A 19,738-nucleotide genomic window follows, 5' to 3' on the forward strand; every position below is an offset into this window, starting at 1 on the left:
ACAATCGCAGACCATCAGGCGGAAGTCCGGGAGGTGCCAATTCCCCAAATCCGAGACGACTACCTCCTAGTGAAAGTCAAGGCCGTGGCCCTGAACCCAACCGATTGGTATCGTCCGAGAAGCATAATGCGATGTTCTTCGGCCAAAACTCACTGATGGCAGGAAACATATTGATTTTGTTGCCCCTCCGGGAACAACGATCGGCTGCGACTTCGCTGGCGTGGTGGAAAGCGTCGGATCGAATGTTGAGACCGACTGGAAGCGAGGTGACCGCGTTGCGGGCTTCACACATGGTGGCAGCGAAGTACAGCCGGAGGCCGGCTGCCACGCAGAGTACTGCCTAGCGAAGGATGGTATAGGGATGAAGGTATATTCTTTCCATTAAGCACACCACGTTGTTGGCGTACCATGCTGATCATTCAGATCCCCGATGGTATGCCGGACGAAGACGCATGCACCCTGGGTGTCGGCATCACGACAGTGGGCCAGGGCCTGTACCAATCCCTGGGGCTCCCCTTGCCGGGGTCTCGCGCCAGAGCAAATTTCCCGATTCTCATCTACGGTGGGAGCACCGCGACCGGAAGCCTCGCCATACAGTATGCGCGGTTGTCCGGGTGCTCGCAGATCATCACGACCTGCTCTCCGCGCCATTTTGACTGGGCCAAATCCCTGGGTGCCGACGCATCGTTCGACTACCGCGATCCGGACTGTGTGCAGAAGATCAAAGATTGCACCCAAAACACCCTGGCACATGTCCTGGACTGTGTTTCTACAAGTGCCAGCGCCGAGCTTTGCGCAGCAGCGATTGGTTCCAACGGCGGTACAGTCTCCTACCTCTTACCACTCAAACATCAGCGCGAGGATGTTGAGGCGAAATATACCCTGGCCTATACTGCCTTCGGGGAGTACTTCAGCATTGCGGGTACCAGGAAGTTTGAGGCGCGGCCCGAGGATCTGGAGTTTGCGAAGATGTTCTGGAAGCTGAGTGAAGGGCTTGTTGCCGAGGGAAAGATTCGAGTCCATCCTCCCCGAGTCGGCAAGGACGGGCTCAAGGGAGTGTTGGACGGGTTCCAGGCTATGAGAGAGGGCCAAGTGAGTGGAGAGAAGCTGGTGTATCGTATTGAGGATACTCCTGAGTAGTGGATGCAATCAACTGAGCTAGAGTGGAGAACTGGATTCCGAACATGTATGGATATGAAGTTGGCGATGAGTGTCGGAGTCTTCATGTATGGGCTGATAGACGGAGCCTTGAGATCCCCCGTGCTCCGATAGGTGAGATTGTTAACCAACTGTCACGTTGGATATTCTCGTGTTGGTTCTTAGCCAACGCACTCAATTTGCTGCTCTGGTGTGATGTAGATACATCTCTTTGATATATACATTGTCCTCAAGCAATTACCGACTTCAGCACAAGTCAACTTAGTTACCCTCTCAAGATGAGATCCTACATTCCAGATCAAAACGCTACAAGCAACTTGGATGTCGCCATCGTCGGTGGTGGCATCGCCGGCGTCACTCTGGCCCTTGGTCTGCTCAAGCGTGGCATCAAACCGATCATCTACGAACGCGGTCGAAGTTTCCGCGAAATCGGGGCTGGCATCGGCTTCACGCCCAACGCGGAATGGGCAATGAAAGTCCTCGATCCGGAGATTCATGCGGCATTCAAGCGGGTCACGGTACAGAATGGCACCGACTGGTTCATCTGGATGGACGGGAGCCTGGAGAAGGAGGCGGTGGTTCACAAGATGTATCTCGGTGAGAGGGGGTTCGAGGGCTGCGCGCGGGCCGACTTCCTCGACGAGCTGGTGAAAAGCCTACCGCAAGGGACCGTGCGATTCTCGAAAAACCTGGTTGATATTGTGGATGAGGATGGTGCGAGTGAGGTGCGGCTGAAGTTTTCAGATGGGAGTACAGCAAGTGCGCATATTGGTACGTCACATCCACATATCAAAGCTATTCACAAGTCACTTTACGTATGTTGATACCCTGTACAGTCATCGGCTGCGACGGAATTCGATCAAAAGTGCGGCAATTCGTCATTGGGGGAGATGATCAACCTGCTCACCATCCGCATTATACCCACAAATATGCCTTCCGCGGCCTGGTTCCCATGGACAAAGCCTATGCTGCCCTCGGCCAGGAGAAGACTGACACCCGACACATGTACCTCGGACCTGACGCCCATGCTCTCACCTTCCCAGTGGCCGGTGGTAAACTCCTGAACGTTGTTGCCTTTGTCACCGATCCCAGCTCGTGGCCAGACGGTGAGAAATTCACCCTGCCCGCCAGCAAGACCGATGCAGTCAAGGCCTTTGAACGGTTCAATTCCACCGTTAGAGCCATCATTGACATGCTTCCGGAGGAACTCAGCAGATGGGCTGTATTCGACACGTACGACTACCCGGCACCGACGTTCGTCCGCGGCCGCGTATGCATCTCCGGGGATGCGGCCCATGCGGCTGCACCATATCACGGTGCGGGCGCCGGTTTTGCTGTGGAAGATGCAGCAGTTCTTGCGGAGCTTCTTTCCGATGCGTACGACTATTTGAAGATAAGTGATGTTGAGAAGGCCGACATCCCAAAGTCGGTGGTCCTACGCAAAGCCCTCGAGACCTACAATTCTATTCGTCTAGAGCGAGCGCACTGGTTGGTGGAGACCAGCAGGCACATTGGTGAGATCTACGAGGGCCAGAATGCAGATATTGGACTTGATCATACGAAATGTGCAGCAGAGATTGATTGGCGTTGTCGAAAGATTTGGGACTACGATGTTGATGACATGATGAAGCAGACCAGTACGCTCTTCAAAAAGCAGTTGGGAATGATTTGATAATCACATAATCCATTGTCAATAGCTATCATATAGATCAAACTGATTTTCTTATCCATTCTCCCATGTTCAAACGTCTATCAAGCATCGATGGCCTTTTGGAGACACCAGGAAATACATGTGCTGGTACATATCATCGTCCGTAAATCCTTCCTTCGTCGATACAGTCGGACTGGTAAAACGACGGAAAAAATGCGCCGTTGCAAGGCGGAGTTCCATTCGCGCAAGGTGCATACCGATGCAGGCTATAATCCGTCAGTTGCGAGGCAAACCGCAGAGCAGGACACTTACTTCGGGATCCGCCACCAAACGGCATGAAGGAATCTCTCATCTCTGTCGTAGGATCAATCCATCGGTCAGGGTCAAATCTGAACCGGGTTAGTCCTTCACATTCTGTAAATTGTCGTGCAGAAAGCCTACCGGTCAGGATCGGGAAAGATCTTGGGATCTCGATGAAGACTGTACACCTGCGTAGAGACCGTGACACCCCCGGGGATGAAATGATCCACCAGGGTTGCACCTTCGGGAGGCACCGCTCTGGGCAATGCCCCAGGCACTGCCGGATACAGACGCAGTGTCTCGTCTATGACCCGGCGGGTATATGGTAGAGCGCGCACATCGTCGTCCGTAAAGTCTTCAGGAAGGGTCGCAACTTCAGCAACTAGCGAGTCTCGGATGAGAGGGTTCTTGCAAACCGCCCAGACCAGGTAGGTCAATGAGATTGCCGAGGTGTCGCTGCCAGCGACTATATATCCGCCTGCTTCCAGTCGGATCTCTGCCTCGGTCAGACTCCCTTCCTGGTGGCCTTTGGTGATCAACTTGGTGAACAGAGTGGGCCTGACCCCATCCCCATACATCTCGACATGCTTCTTGTACCTCTGGATGGATTCTGACGCGTATCCGAACATGCGCTTGCCCGACTGTGCCGCCTGCTTGAAGTACGGTAGTGGTACGTACTCAGCGACCCGAGATAGGAACGGGAAGGTCGTCCGGATGATCATCAAGGTGGAAACAAGCTCGAGATCCCGCGAATACTGACTTTTCTATACAGTTCGTGTCAGCTATAGCAACTAAGGGCCGGTGTGTCTTAGACAGGCTGACCTCTCCCTTCTCGAGCATTCGAAAGGACTCGCCAAAGCTCAGCTCTCCGATTGTGTCTGTGGCGAGAAAACACCACCACTTGAAGACATCGATGCAACCGCGCCGTTCGGCTTCCCTGGCCATTTGGTCCACGCATAATTTGACTTTCTGGGCGACGGTGGGCTCATGCTGGCGAATGGAGGTTTCGGACATAGCACCACCCAGCAACCGACGTCGGTATGCATGGAATTGAGGGTCCGTGGAGCTGAACAGTGTCTTGGGACTGCGGTGGCCGATATGCTCGTAAAATCGACCCTTGTAGAATCGGCTGGCAACCCTGTGAATACTCTTGGCTGCGGCACTGTCACTCACGTCCAGTTCGTCGGGGCTGATCCGGACAATGGGCCCTGACGACCGCTGTGGTTAGTCCTGTCGAATTTGTGCCTCGAGAGCGCCTACCGTATAGCTGATGCAGCTTCTGGACATAGCGTGGCCTATTCCCTGCGAATAGGTGCTTTTGCAAGACCAGACCCGTCCATTTGGAGATGGCAGGACCAGGGAGGTGTGCGAGAGGGCCGGTGTAGACCCGATAGATCTTGGTCTAGTTATGGTCAGTCCCAGCCAAGGCGATGGTCGGCTGTACGACTTACGAGCACTAGAACCAACAGCAGAACGACAACTGCTTGCGTGGAGGATGCCTGGATGTACGCCATGTCTCCGTCGAACCCAAGGTGTTCAATCTGATCGCAAGCCGCGGCCTTAGAGATATGCGGGAAACACAAGTAGTGAACAAACTACCCTACGTAAGAGTATTGCAACAGATAGGGGTAATATCTTTGTCTATAATATTATTAGGAGGAAAATGAGAGCAGAGACTAGGCTCCAACATGATTCTCACGTCCGTCTACAGGACTTGTCGTGACTGGCAGAAGTGGTTTCAGGTGGCATCGAGAGCTACAAAGTCTGGATGAAGGATTACTGAACAGAACACGCGTCGACTACAGTCCTTCGGAGTAATCGATTATTGTGTTACGATCAGAATTGCAGGACCGATGGGTTGTGGATGTCTTTCTATTGCTGCCGTATCGGAGTCTCGGAGTCTCGGAGTCTCTCAGGGCACATTGAAGTGCACCCGTACCCACCACCAGAGAGTCCGTAGAGATAATTAGTAGGTTGTTAACCGAAGTGGCGTGGATACATTTAGCACACAGCGGAAACCCACAATCTGAAGGATCACTGCAGGTAGCCCAAGTCCGAAGGATTATTCTGCACGGGATTCCTGAAGGATTTGGCCCATTAGGACCTGCTCCGTCCGTCCTAAACTTGGATACCGGCGCACATGGTAGATGGTGCGGCGACTAGAAGAATCCGTGATGGGGGATTAAATCGTTATCTCTTGGAGGCACATGTGGTCATGGATAGCCTCTTGGAAAAGAAATCAGATAGTCTGAATGTTAATGATCATACCCCAAAGTCTAGGCGTCACTACTACACACAATATGATGATATGATCAGTTTTTACTTTCGTCTATATCTTCATTGCCGAACTTCTATACTAGCTAGCTCTGACTTTTGGACATATCCGTTTCCATCTGCGGGTTAGAATCATTCAACCTGGCCAAACACGTCTCCGCCAGCATGTTGACTACACTGAGATCCCGCAGACTACACAACATGGAATTATGCAGGGGCTCAAACGCGGGGTTCTGATTCTTCCGTCCTTGTGCCCATTCGGCACAGAAGACAAGAGGGATGGGCGTGAATGGATGTACCTGATGATGGAGTTTGGGGTCAGCAGGGATATGCACAACAGATCACTCATTGCGCAGTCAGGGGGCTTGTTCTCATACCTTGAAATATCCACACTCATTGAGCCTTTGGCATAAATGTAAGATCTTTTGCGCAGCCTCTGTGGCGCGCTCTTCGAACCCGCTGATCAAGCTCTCGTAATTACACAGGCCAGTCTGCATTGTCATCCCCAATAGAAGGGTCGTCGCATGCGCGGCCATGTTGGTGAACAGCAGCATCGGATCTGTGAGCTCATCATCCAGATCATTGGAGATGCAGTCGACGATCGCTTTGCCTTTGCTCATGAGGATGCCCTCCAGCCATTGATGTCGGGTGATGAAATCTTGCGGCATGCCCCCGTATGCTCTTTCCACCATACATTGCTGCTGGTGTGACAGGCAGCGACCGCTGATAGTCATGACTACGATGCAGGCGCTGAACGGTGAGACGATCTGCAAATCATCATCACCAGCCATGAATTCGGACAGGAACTGGGTCTGTACTGGCCGTTCACGTTGGAACGCGCCTTCTGGTGCTGGCAATCGAGTGAAAATCTGTCACTCGGTCAGCAGAAACGAACAAACGGAGTCGAAACAGGATGTCGTGTCAATGCGTACCACTTGTTCGTTGAGGGTAAGTGGCATCTTATTGATGAGATTAATGAAGCGGTCCAGGGAGTACGCCATCCAGAACGTCCGTCGCCGTTCCTCAATCTCGCCGAACGAAATGCCGGACTCGGAGATCCCGTCCGGGACGTCGATCTCATGCAGCTTCATCAGTTGAATGAGCCGGAAGCAGCGCCCGGCACTCAGCCAACCGCGCTCATAATTGACCTGCATAATCTCATAGATGGCAAGGAAGAGCCGTGCCTGGGCTAGCTCGATGGGGGGATTCCCAGGATGCATATTGAGCTCCCATTTCTCTAACAGCCCCCGCGTATAGATATAGAGGTCTTTCTGGATGTGCTTAAACTGGCTTCCCAACCACGCGGCCAATGTCCACATGGCATGCTGAAGACACGTCATTGCCCCTTGCTCACTCACCGGTCGAGCGGCGCGTGCAAAGTACCGCCGCTTATTGAGGATCGGGGCAAAAGGGTGGACACGGTCAAAGTACAGGTGACTCAAATCCGCCTTCATCAGTTCGGGCAGTTGAAATTCTGACGTGACGCTGAGGTCAGTGGGCAAATCAAACTGGCCGTTCGACATAGTGCTATTTGGGGTGAGTTGTTGTGGAACATATGCTCTTGGGTCGAGCTTTGTCGGCATTGAAGGAAAGCATTCCATGTGGGAGAAGAGGTCTACCGTCTTTGACGGGTCTGTCCCGGGCAGAGCAAAGGCAAAGGGGCTGTTGACGGGTGCGAAGCCATGCAACGCCGATATCCCATCTAGCGACACGGTCGGTTGAAGAATCGGCTGTTCAATGGACGACTGAGAACTCGGCGGCCTTGCTCCGTTCGCGTGGTCTTCATCATGAACCCCATCCGACGTAGACTCGGAAACTGCTCGAAGAGTTTGACCTCCCTCACTACACGGCGGGCTTTCCCCCGGAGAACCCCCCGCAGCCTTCTGTTGCCCGTTCCATTGGCGCTCCAATGCCGCTGGAATGGGGCCAGTCAGTCTTGTTCAGGCAGGACCAGCAAGAAAGACGGGGTCCGATTCTTACATATGCGAGATTGCAATGTCTTTAAATAGCCCTTTCGAGGCCCCCGCGGCTGGCGAACACTGTTCGGTGTGCAAGTGACCCCGAGGCTTTCGCAAGTCCCACAGGTTGGCCGCACACGATCACATCGAAGTTTCCTTGCTCGGCACTCATTGCAGGCCAGGCCCTGAGCTTGTCGATTCAGTCGTTCCGGTTCGTTCAGGGAGGGAGACATTGTGCCTGTGAGGATGCATTGGACTTGTGTCACCCATGGGCCCCCGGTCGTCGCTATATAGAGGCCTTGGTTCTCGGCACTTCCGACGCGAATTACATGTTTGGTGGGAACAGGGGGTCGCCAGTGCGCTGACGTGAGGAAGCGAGAAGGCCGCATCGGAAGGAGGTGCTATAGAATGCTGTAGATAGATAGATACATGCATTAGGTCGGGTTGAGCCTCGTATTGGCTGAAGACCCTAATCAAGGATCAGCCCCTGAAGGATCCTTTCAAGGATCCTCAGTTGATTTCCCAACAACGGCCTCACCTTATTCTGTCCAGTGTGTCACAAGGATCCTATCTCACTGCGCCTGGCGGTCCTTCTACTCGTTCTTCAACGTTGTAGATGGTGGTCACCATGTTGACTCCCTGAGAACAGAGTATGGTGGCTTCGCTATCTTGCAGACCTCTGATTATCTCGTATCTCGGATCATAGCTCGTAACGATTGGGTGTGTTGAACAGGGGTACAACACATTTGAACCGGCCTAACGGCAACATGTGCAGGTGAAAGCTACTGACACTGGCGGATAATTTGCCTGCAGAGGCCATCACAGCGGATCTCCGTGGATACGAAACCAGGGGGACAGGTAGAGAGACTTTCAGCCGCTGCAATTCTGCAGCGCTGCATGTATCGGGTATGTCCGCAAATGGGACAGCCGCACGCCTGGACACAGACCTTATTCACCTTGTTTATGACCCACTCGGTGGACGCACGGCGTCAGCGGGATATACCGCTCAACGGGAGGTTTTCAGCCTAGCCTCACGCCCCAGATACGACCCTGCTATCGGCTACATCCTTCTGGAGCACCAATTTCTCAATCGGTACCATGCCACTCTTCCCGGTGGCGCTTCAGCCGTGACGAGACAGTGTGGGTGGAGTTGGACGTGATCCTTTGGAATGCATGTCAGACGCCGGCGCTGGACGGGCTTGGAACGCCAAGCTGGGTAAAGCTTAGCGCCGAAAAGGTGGCCCAAGCACTGGATCAGTGAAGCTTAGGTTCAACAGCCATCAACAGGGGGGCGAGATCCTTCTTCTATCGTGGCCAAAGTGTCAGACGGTTATAGGGCTCGGCTATTGCGGAAGTTCACCGAGGCCAGATCTGGCCCGTTCAATATTAGCATGCGACTGTCGGAGTGCACGTCAGAAGTGGCATATGGGGCGTAAGACTGTTTCGTTTACCTTATCAGCCCGGGTTGGGCACGTGCTTAGACTAACCCCGATTTACCAGGTATTGGCCTAAGGTCTGGATTTCTCCGTGGACGATCATATACTCCGTGGTCTGACAGCAACAAACCCGACTGTTGCGGAGGACGAGGACCCAGGCCTTGGCACTGGGCTCACTGTCCGGAGTATATCGCGGTAGAAGCATGAGTTCCTCTGGAGTTAAGACGGTCTTGTATAAATCCAGACAAATGGGCCTGTGAGACAAGGACTCATGTAGACATAGTCATCAGTCTTTGACTGAAACCCATTAGTCAAAATGCCTTTCCTCAACGGGAACACCACCCACCATGAGGCCCATAGCGCTGAACCAGACCATGGCAATACAGAGCCAATGGTTATTATCGGCTTGGCCATGCGTGCGGCCGATGAGGCCACAGACGCAGAGGCTTTCTGGGACTTTCTCGTGAGAGCAAGACAGGCAGCTCGTCCAATCCCAGAGGATAGACTCAGCTCCAAGGGGTTCTATCACCCTAACCCGAACCGGGGGGGATCGGTTGGTCAAGAAGACACTGATGTGCCCGAGATAGGACTAACTTCATGGTAGTTTTACGTCAAAGGTGCTGCTTTTCTCGAGGAAAGCCCTAATGGGTTTGATGCGGCTTTTTTCAAAATGAGCAAGACTGAAGTGCAAAGTCTTGATCCTCAGCAACGCATCTTGATGGAAAATGTGTATCACGCATTGGAAAACGGTCAGATATAGTCGAGCCATGAACTGGGAGCATAGGAACTGACTATAGGGTTATGCAGCTGGTCTTCCCATGGAAGATGTCATTTCTTCCAACACGTCCGTGTTTGTGAGCGGCTTCAACTACCACCACGCCGATCGCCTAAACAGTGATCTAGAACTGTCATTCAAGCACAGGCCCACCGGGGCTGAGAACTCTATGATTTCCGGGAGAGTCAGCTGGTTTTATGATTTTCAAGGAGCTAGTCTTACAATCGATACTGCCTGCTCAAGCAGTCTGGTGGGGCTGCACCTGGCCAGGCAGAGCCTGCAGGCAAAGGAGAGCGATATGGTGAGTGTTTTCTATATGAAATAGTTAGCAAGAATTTGACTAACCATGTTGGATAAACACAGGCCATTGTGAGTGGTGTCAGCGTGATCGGATACCTCTCCCATCTGATGAAGATGTCATACTCCGGGCTCCTGGGATCAGAGGGCAAGTCCCTGGCATTTGACCAACGGGCAGATGGATATGGACTCGGAGAGGGTGTAGGGACAGTAATCCTCAAGACCTTATCAGCCGCCATTCGTGATGGCGATACTATTCGAGCCGTCGTCCGCGGTACGGGCCTTAATCATGACGGCCACACCCCCGGAATGACATATCCAAGTGCAGCAGCTCAGGAGTCACTGATTAGGAAGACCTACGTGGCCGCAGGTCTGGACCCAAAGGACACAATATATGCCGAAAGTCATGGAACAGGAACCCAAGCTGGAGACTTGATGGAGTGCACGGCAATTGCGGCTGCATTTGAGACTGAGAAGCGAGATCGGCCGTTCTACATTGGTGCTGTCAAGCCCAATGTTGGACATCTCGAAGGAGGCGCTGGCATCACCAGTGTCATCAAGTCTGTCCTCCTCCTGGAGTCTGGTATTATCCCACCAAATGCGACTCTGAAGAAAATTAATCCGAAAATTCGCCCAGAATGGAATCTCCAATTCCCTACGCGGTGCGTTCCATGGCCCACCACTGGCATCCGGCGGTCATCGATCAGCTCGTATGGAATAAGCGGGACAAATGCACACTGCATTCTGGATGATGCATACCATTACTGCAACCAACGAGGGATCTCTGTTCGGCACAGGACCGCTGAAACTGTGCCCTCGGAGAAGGAGATTGAACTTATTGTCGCAAAGGCCGTCCGGCGATACCAGACTAATAGTGCCAATGGATTCAACAAATTTGACGAGCCTCGTGGCAGTGATAGTGCTGGGTCCAACGCCAACGGCTCCCATGGTGTCGCCGGCACTGTTGGGGCCAACGGAAATGGAGTCAATGGCATCAATCCGAGCCCTGGGCATATGCCTGAAAATACCAAGGCGCTCCAAGCATCGAGTCTTCTTCTCTTCTCGGCTTTCGACGAGAAAAGCTTGGAGAAAGTCCTTGCGCAAATCCGAAACTACATCTCGTCTTTGGATTCAAATTCTGCTGGGCAAGCATTGCATGATCTTGCTTTCACTTTATCGACGAGGAGATCGCGACTTCCTTGGAAAACCTATGCTCTATGCAGCTCCCTGGTGGAATTGCATGACATGCTATCCAAGCCTCATTTGAAAGCGATCAAGTCACGATCGCCCCTACGAGTTGGATTTGTCTTCACCGGTCAAGGAGCTCAATACGCACAGATGGGCCAGCAGCTTCTTTTATATCCAGTTTTTAGACAATCCCTCGAAGAAGCAAGTCTCTATTTCAAGTCACTGGGCTGCGATTGGTCGTTGCTGGAGGAGCTTACAAGGGATTCAAAAGACTCCAGGATATCCAAATCGGCGTTCGCTCATCCACTATCCTGCGCGGTTCAAATTGCGCTGCTTGACCTTCTGCTCAGTTGGAACGTTGTGCCTCACCGTGTTGTGGGCCATTCATCGGGAGAAATTGCGGCAGCTTACTGCGCAGGTAAAATCTCACGAGAGGGTGCGTGGAGAGTGGCCTACTACCGGGGTCATGTCCTCCTCCATGGGAAGACAGATCGTGTAGGCGGCATGCTTGCAGCTGGTATTGAGGAAGAGCCTCTGCTAGATCTTCTCAGTCAAGTGCACGCAGCACTGCCAGGCGGTACTCTGTCAATCGCTTGCTACAATAGCCCCCGAAATCATACAATATCAGGTGATGATGCAATGGTGGATGCGCTGAAAGTCTTGCTCGACGAACAGGGCATTTTTACTCGGAAGCTTAAAGTCGAGCATGCCGCCCATTCTGCCCACATGGAGCAATTCACGGGGGAATACGAAGAGCTTGTGGGTGACTTGCCGTCCAACCGTCTGTTGCACTTTGACCATACTGTGCATATGTTTTCTACCCTCACGGGTCGCTTGATAGACGATTCATGTGTGCCAGAAAAGTCTTCGCATTGGTCGAACAGCATGGTTGGTCCCGTCGAATTCACAAAGGCGGTTTCTTCGATGTGCTTTGATTCCATTTTGGGTGACGGCTCCTCGGTTCAGGGTAGTCAGGTGGACGTTATCCTGGAAGTCGGTCCTCATCCTGCAATGCAAAGTGCAGTCAAGGACATTCTCGGTCTGGGCTCAGGGATTCCATACTTGGCCACCTTGAGCCGAAAGGATACCGGGTTGGGCACATTACTTGACACAATAGGGAGTCTGGCTGCTCACGGTGCCCCTGTTGATCTGGACAAGGTCAATAGGTCTGCAAATCCTTTGCTCAAGCCTCGCATGCTTGCGGATCTACCTCCGTACCCATTCAGCCATGAGGAACAAGGGCTTTATGAGAGCCGATTGATCAAGAACATCCGTCTGCGACAGTTTCCTCGACATGACTTGTTTGGGGCCCCAGTACCAGATTGGAACCCAAATAGCCCACGTTGGCGCCATTTCCTGCGCGTCTCAGAGAACCCCTGGTTGAAAGAGCACGTAGTAAGTATCACATCCCGTATGCAGAGCCTAAATGAGCACAGACACTGACGTGATCTCAGATCGGTGACGAGTTTGTTTTCCCCGGAGCTGGTTATATGGTAATGGCTGTGGAAGGCATGAAACAGATCACTGATCCCGCCGAGATGGTCGGGATTTTCCTGAGGGATGTCAAATTCAAAGCAATGCTCGTGGTCCCAGACGATACGCAAGGAGTAGAGGTGTGCCTTTCCTTTTACCCAGTGCCGGAATCCAGAACATCGTTGTCGACGGCATGGAAGCGGTTCGAGGTAGCTTCTTACAACCAGAAAACTGAGGAGTGGATTGAGCATTGCACGGGTGAAGTCTCTCCAGATTTGAAGAAGTCACTTAATCCAATTGACGGGACTCGTACGCAAGAGGCTGAGAAAGCGCAATTCTCGGCATTTGCCCAGTCCAGACAGGATGTTTGCACCGCACCAGTTGACTTTACACCTGTATACGATCATCTCAGAAAGATTGGTGTCAATCATGGGCCCTCCTTCCGCAATCTAGCCGCCGTCAACATTGGCGATCGAGAACAAGGACTGATGACAGGCGACATTGTCGTCCCGGATATCACTCAAGTGATGCCAGAGAAGTACGCGCATGGGCATCTAATCCATCCTACCACTTTGGATAATGCATTCCACGCGTCATTTGCATCTATCTATGACCTTGAGGGCAAGACAATGATGCGCCGGGGCTGTGTCCCCAGCTATGTCCAAGACGTTTGGCTGTCTGCAACTGCGCTCTCATCTGACCCCGGTACCATCTTGCGTTGTACTAGTGAGGCTTCTCATGCTCTGCACGGTGCTTTCGAGAGCACAGTGCATGCGTGGGACCCGGCAAACCCCAGCGAAAGACTCATCTCGCTGGCAGGTATTCGGCTGTCTCCATTCAAGCCCGAATCCAGTGAGTCTATCGCCGCTGAAAATAGGACTTGTTATTCGGTTGAATGGTATCCGGATCTGAATCTTCTTACAAAACGGGAGTTTCAGAAGCTTTTGTCACGTTTTCCCGCTCCGTTGGAGACGTTCGATGCTCAGCAAAAATGGTTCAGTCAGCTACAACTAGCTTCAACTCTCTTGGCCACTGATGGCCTCCGGGAATCTCGTGAAATGAAAGATGTCAACCTGGAAGATCATCAGAGAGGGTATAGAGAGCTCCTGCGGGCCATTGCCGCTGGTGTCACGACTCAAAGTATCCCATATGTCTCTCTGGATATGTGGCTGGAGTATTCTCGAAACTCTGACCTGAAAGAGCAACTCTATCGTGAGATTGAGGACCAGAGCCCCGACGGCGCCCTTCTTGTCAGAATGGGAGCAGCAATCCCGTCTATCTTAGGAAGAGAGATCACAGCACAGTATCTTCTTTATGAACAGGACGACCTCCTCTCAGTATGGGATGAAAACAGACTATCCCGCGGCAAGATCCTTCCCGCACTGACTCAATACCTCACTCTCCTTCGCAAGAGCCAACGAGGCCTTCGCGTCCTGGAATTGGGCAGTCGCACAGGAGTCCTGGCTGAACACGTTCTCAAAACACTCTGTGTAGATGGCACTGAGAATTCCATCGAGCAGTATACCATTCGTTCTCAATCAGCTGATCATTGTGAGAAACTGAAAAAGCGTCTGTCTGCGTGGGTGGACATTATCAGATACGAAGCACTTGACTTGACAGCCAAGTCTTCGGAGCAGGAAATCCAGATCAACCCTTTCGATCTCGTCATTGTCAATAACTTTGTGCGGGGCCAGCCGAACATGGAAGAGATGATGTTACGACTAAACTCTTTGATGCGACAAGGGGGTCGTCTCCTTATTCTTGAGGATGTTCGATCGGAGTCCCTCCACGCCAATATCATATTTGGTGCTTTGCCCGGATGGCGGGAGGCAACAAAGGCCTCCTGGGATGCTGAGAGCGGCACCGACAAGCTTGAATGGGACAGGGTCCTGCGTAATACTGGGTTCTCCGGGGTTGACTTTGAAGCTTCAAGCTCTATCTATCCGGATTTTGCCGATTTCTCTTTGGTGGCATCCACTGCAAGTCACGGAATGTTGGAGGCTACCCCTCCTTCATTCGAAGTCCTCGTGATAATCCAGTCCCACTCGGAGATCTCTCGCTCGCTTGCCAGAGGACTGCTCACTGCAGGAGTGTCTCACTCAATCTGTCTGATCGATGACATCCGGGCTGATAATGTGATCGGCAGAGTCTGTATTTCTTTGCTCGAGGCTGAGCAGCCCATACTGAACTCCATGGACGAGACTACATTCCAGGCAATCCAGAATCTAGTTACCGCGTGCGACTCACTGTTGTGGGTAACTGGCGATCCGTTGGCGCACCCAGAATTCCAAATGGCAACGGGGCTGATCCGTACCATTCGCTGGGAACTGGATCGCAACGACCTAAACTTGATCACGATTGCCCTTGACGGCGAGTCTACAGCCTCTACGGACATGAATGTTGATGCACTGATCCGAGTTCTTCGTTATCAATTCCTTGATCAGTGTTCAAAGGACTCTGGCAATACCAATTCTGAGTATCGTATTCGGGATTCAGTGATCGAGACTAACCATGCCGTCAAAAACACGGTGGCCAGCGCTGTCATTGAAGCACAGTTCTCATCACCAAAGCCGACACTGTCTACCTGGGAAAGTATTGAACGACCTGTTCGATTGATCAATACAAGCCCCGGAATTGATTCTCTGACATGGGTCACCGATGAAGATATTTCTAGGAAGCCACTTGCTGTGAATGAAATCGAGATCGATGTTCATGCAGTTGGGCTGAACTTCAAAGATTTGTTGGTGGCCATGGGGGAGATTGATCAACCAGGCTTCGGACACGAAGCAGCTGGTATAGTTGTCCGAGTAGGCTCGTCAGTCAGCACTTTCAAGGCTGGCGATCGGGTCATGTACCTGGGGGACCCTTCGCCCGGCAAAATGGGTACATTGCGCACACGCAGTCGCGTCCATTGCGGGCTTGCTATCAAGATTCCGGACACGATGGGCTTCGAAATCGCCGCAGGATTGCCCATTATCTATGGCACAGTGATCTACTCGCTCGGCCACATCGCTCGGCTCCGCGCCGGTGAGAAAGTTTTGATCCATGCCGCTGCCGGGGGTATTGGACAAGCCGCCATACAGTACGCTCATGCCAAGGGGGCAGAGATTTTCGTGACCCTTTCTAGTCTTGAAAAGAAGCAATACATCATGGAAAACTTCCACATTCGCCCCGACCACATTTTCTCAAGTCGTGATTTAAATTTTGCAGCGGGCATCAAACGCATTGCGCCTGCTGGGGTGGATGTTGTTCTTAACTCGCTCAGCGGTGAAGCATTGCGACAGTCCTGGCAGTGTGTTGCACCATTTGGACGCTTTGTTGAGATTGGAAAGCTTGATTTGCAGGCTGGCTCCAAGCTGGACATGACGCCTTTCCTCTACAACGTCTCTTTCTCCGGCGTGGATCTCAATGCTTTGGCTGAAAACCGGCCAGAGGTCTGCCAGGAGCTGTTACAAGAAACGATTGACTTGTGGTCCAACCAAGATATTCATGAAGCCCGCCCAACCCAAGTCCTTGACTATGGGCAGCTGAAGGAAGGATTGCGTCTCTTGCAAACAGGAAAAAGCATCGGTAAAGTTACTCTTGTTCCGGGCACTCATCCTGTTTCTGTCATACCGCCACCATTTCTCCCTCTGGAGCTCGATGCAAATGCATCATTCATCCTAGCGGGAGGTTTGGGAGGGATCGGCCGCAGCATCGCACTCAGGTTGGCTCGTCGCGGAGCCAAGCACATTGTGTTCCTGTCACGGTCAGCTACAGTCCACGAAGCAGGACAAGAGACGATTGCCAAACTCAAGCTTCTTGGCTGTACCAGCCATGTCTTCCAGTGTGATATCTCAAATGAGACACGTCTCCTTGAGGTTATCACACGGGTTCGAGAAACGTTGCCCCCAATCAAGGGATGTATACAATGCTCCTTTGTCCTGAAGGACAAAGCCTTCGACTCCATGACACACGAAGAATGGCAGACTGCCCTGACTCCCAAAGTCTCTGGATCTTGGAACCTCCACTGCCTGCTGCCGGATGTTGATTTCTTCTTGCTGCTGAGTTCTATCACTGGCATTGTGGGCAATCGAAGCCAGGCCAACTACAACGCCGGCAACAACTTCCAGGACTCTCTGGCACGTTACCGTGTTTCCAAGGGGATGCACGGTGCCAGTGTTAATCTCGGCGCAGTCGTAGGGATCGGCTTCATTGCGGAAAACGCAGAATACGCGGCGAAACACACGTTTAAAATGGCCAATCCACAAACTGAGGAAGAAGTCCTGGCGACTGTCGAGTATTTGATCGATCGACGTCACCATATGGCCCTGAGTCCCGATACCGCGCAGCTCATCTGTGGTCTTCGCACCCCCGCTTCATACAGTCTCAGTAATGAGGCGCCACCGACCCATCTCAAGTATCCCATGTTTGCCCAGCTCCCACCAGCTCTCTCCAACACCGGTCCTGGCGGTTCGCATAGCGCGCAATCGGCGACTCACATTCGCGATCAGCTCCAGTCCGCTACCGCCCCAGAGGAGGCGGCAAGAATCATTCACAAGGCGCTCCGACGCAAGATGGCCGATTTGCTGAACATCTCTGAGGACACTATCGATGATAGCCTCAATGTGCGTGCGAACGGCGTCGACTCGTTGATCGAGATGGAATTTCGGACGTGGTTTGCCAAGGAGCTGGGGGCTACTGTGCCTCTGAAAGACTTAGCTAAGGATTTGACTCAACTGAGCGCTAGGCTTGTGTCGCTGAGCTCCTTTACGAAGTTTCGTTGAACGATGAGCGACTGGGGAATTTCGGCGGGTCCTATTATGATTCTGCGAGGGCCTGATCCCGTGGCTCAACACTATCCTTTCGAATGGAGATAGAACCAGGGATAATTAGAAAAGAACACGGCCGTTGTTGTCATTGTCTTCTATCATCCCACAGTTCTGTATGGTATAGTTCGTCAGTTGAAAAGAGTGTGAGGTAGCTATCCAGATACTCTATTCCCTGCGATATATATTTCCTTGTCGCTACTGTATGTACAATTGTACCCTCCGCCATATTCCTGGTAGGGGGTGAACCTCGAATTGAAGAAGGGGCAGAAGGCCCCTTGTTTCTATACCTGTTCCAAATCCGTCATAACTGCTCTACTTATCTCTTGGAGATGCAGACATAACCGTGCGACATCAAGTCTACGAGTAGACCAAGGATCTAAAAAAAAATGAAGCCATCCAGCTCACCCCATCTCTACCACCTTAGGTGAAAAAATAAATCGATCTTCTCTATACGGCGGCGAACGAACAATATTAGTACTATATTCGTAACAATATGTGATCTGTTAACAGATAGAGACTAGGCAAGAAGCTACCAAAATGACAGGGTTAAGTGTAGGAAAGATTTTGTATTGACCAAGTAAAAGGATAAATCTCTCTCTGCGCAGCCGACGTCTGTCAATCTTACACGGCATAATCCAACATGTCACTCTCAAAAATCTTGTCCGGGTCATACGCACAGAATCAAGAGCCGGACAAATATTAACTAATGAGGTTTGCTTACCTACAACTTGACTCCAGCATATCTGTCCACCGGAGGCCGACGTGCCAAGAGCTGATGCGCCTGTGAGAAGGTGTTGCTCCCAATGGCAGCAAGTGTACTCATATCGAGCGCCAGGGCAAAGGAAGCAATGATACCAGCCAGGCGACGCTTTCCTCCGGATCCCGTACACTTCATGATCCGGAGTGCCTCTTGCTGGGTTGGATATGATGTGCCTCCTCCGACCACGCCAACTGGGAGCGATGGAAAGTAAACAGAGGCCTTCAGACACTGATTCGGACGGTCATACTCCAGCGCTGTATGGCTCCAGGAGGCTTCCGCTACACTGCCGGCGTCCTGTCCAGCCGCAATAAAAATAGCGGCGAGCACATTGGCCGTATTGACGTTACTTCCATGCAGACCGTTCCGGATAGTAGCAGCCTCCATTCGTCTGTATGCGACGTAGAGAGACTCTGCCGGGCAGCCGAAGACATCGCAACAGGCTGTCTCGGATATCGACGCCCACGCCATTACTCGGACGCCGCGAGGGGTCGTCACATTTCCCGAGGATGGCTTTTTGTCCGAGCTCATGTTCCCTTCGACCTGATAATCCAGGATCCTGAGCTCCCTGCGCCGGGCTGGCTCCATCAGCCACTCGCATACCCACTGAGTAGCGATGGTCACCATATTTTGGCCCGCGGCGTCGCCGCAGGTGTAGTCGAAATGGAGGTGTACCTCCGACCCCATGACATGCGGTGTTAATTTCTTCACGCGCGCGTGACGGCTGGTGGACTCTGCCTGCTCGATAATCGCGGGCTGCAGCTCGGGCAGTCGCTGAACGAAAGCAATCCCATCATCTGGGCCAGGGAATCGGAATACCGGGGCCCGGGACATGCCATCGTCGAAGACGTGGAACTTTACGCCGCCGCTCTGATTAATTGCCTTACATCCGCGGCAACAGCTGGCTATTAAGGCAGCTTCGGTGGTAGCCATGGGTGCGTATGTATCGTTATTGTATCCGTCTATGCCGTGGATTCGCAGTGGACCGGCAAGACCCATGGGCACGGTCGAATATCCGATGAAGTTCTCAATCTTTACGTCCGCATGGTTAGTGTTGTGGCTGGTTATATGCGTGATGTCATCGAGGACATGGCCGTACTTGGACCTAGTAGCTCGAGCGAGGTGGTCTGTGGAGGTCTGGACGCGCGGGTTGGTATCAGCCATGGCGCTGGCGAGGGATTTGGGATTGGTCTCAAAGTGGGCCGAGAATGTTTTGCACTTGGTATATGGCGACGGGACAAGGACCTATTTTATATTCATCTGAAGCCCGCATGACATCACAAACAGCTGCCTGGTCGAGAGCGCTGCATTAGTTTTAATGCGTGGATCTTATTTTGGCACTGCCGTTTCAATATGCGTACACCTGCCACGCGTTCGGATAGAGCTTCGTTGACTGCAGGTATTCGAAAGTAAAAATAGCCAGGCGATAGTGCTCGGCATCCAGATACTAAGCCGCAGCTTATCGATACCGATGTTGTAGACCTGCAGCGATCACCCACTTGGCAGGATGCAGGAGCTCAGTGCTGTGACTCGCTCGACGTGGCATGTTGCGACGATACGACACTCTCCGTCTTCAATAAACTTCCAGTCGGTAGCTACGGTAGGGTTGGCTCTTCACCACCTATCTGTCAACTGGGCCCTATTGTTGCGAACGGGACGA

At 52.3% G+C, this 19,738-nt stretch overlaps 5 protein-coding genes across 5 annotated transcripts; 2 read left to right on the plus strand and 3 right to left on the minus strand.

Moving 5' to 3' along the window:
* Positions 1-408: 408 nt before the first annotated feature.
* On the plus strand, positions 409-2,830 carry ATEG_03443 (protein TOXD; the record flags this gene model as incomplete). Its single annotated transcript, XM_001212621.1, has 4 exons — positions 409-1,092; positions 1,170-1,272; positions 1,456-1,929; positions 1,995-2,830. The coding sequence occupies 4 exons, from the start codon at positions 409-411 to the stop codon at positions 2,828-2,830; spliced, it is 2,097 nt and encodes a 698-aa protein (XP_001212621.1).
* Positions 2,831-3,614: 784 nt separating this feature from the next.
* On the minus strand, positions 3,615-4,623 carry ATEG_03444 (uncharacterized protein; the record flags this gene model as incomplete). Its single annotated transcript, XM_001212622.1, has 5 exons — positions 3,615-3,627; positions 3,686-3,873; positions 3,932-4,317; positions 4,370-4,511; positions 4,561-4,623. 5 exons carry the CDS (start codon positions 4,621-4,623, stop codon positions 3,615-3,617), a joined length of 792 nt encoding a protein of 263 aa, XP_001212622.1.
* An 846-nt stretch (positions 4,624-5,469) lies between these two features.
* On the minus strand, positions 5,470-7,574 carry ATEG_03445 (uncharacterized protein; the record flags this gene model as incomplete). The annotated part of the gene is made up of 4 exons (XM_001212623.1): positions 5,470-5,682; positions 5,761-6,252; positions 6,316-7,298; positions 7,364-7,574. The coding sequence occupies 4 exons, from the start codon at positions 7,572-7,574 to the stop codon at positions 5,470-5,472; spliced, it is 1,899 nt and encodes a 632-aa protein (XP_001212623.1).
* A 1,519-nt stretch (positions 7,575-9,093) lies between these two features.
* Positions 9,094-17,276, plus strand: ATEG_03446 (uncharacterized protein; the record flags this gene model as incomplete). Its single annotated transcript, XM_001212624.1, has 5 exons — positions 9,094-9,240; positions 9,382-9,526; positions 9,585-9,853; positions 9,916-12,432; positions 12,492-17,276. 5 exons carry the CDS (start codon positions 9,094-9,096, stop codon positions 17,274-17,276), a joined length of 7,863 nt encoding a protein of 2,620 aa, XP_001212624.1.
* Positions 17,277-18,042: 766 nt separating this feature from the next.
* ATEG_03447 (hydroxymethylglutaryl-CoA reductase) lies at positions 18,043-19,242 on the minus strand (the record flags this gene model as incomplete). The annotated part of the gene is made up of 1 exon (XM_001212625.1): positions 18,043-19,242. One exon carries the CDS (start codon positions 19,240-19,242, stop codon positions 18,043-18,045), a length of 1,200 nt encoding a protein of 399 aa, XP_001212625.1.
* Positions 19,243-19,738: the final 496 nt, after the last annotated feature.

This window comes from Aspergillus terreus, genomic scaffold (assembly GCF_000149615.1).
Source record: "Aspergillus terreus NIH2624 scaffold_4 genomic scaffold, whole genome shotgun sequence".
NCBI classification, from domain to species: Eukaryota; Fungi; Ascomycota; class Eurotiomycetes; order Eurotiales; family Aspergillaceae; genus Aspergillus; species Aspergillus terreus.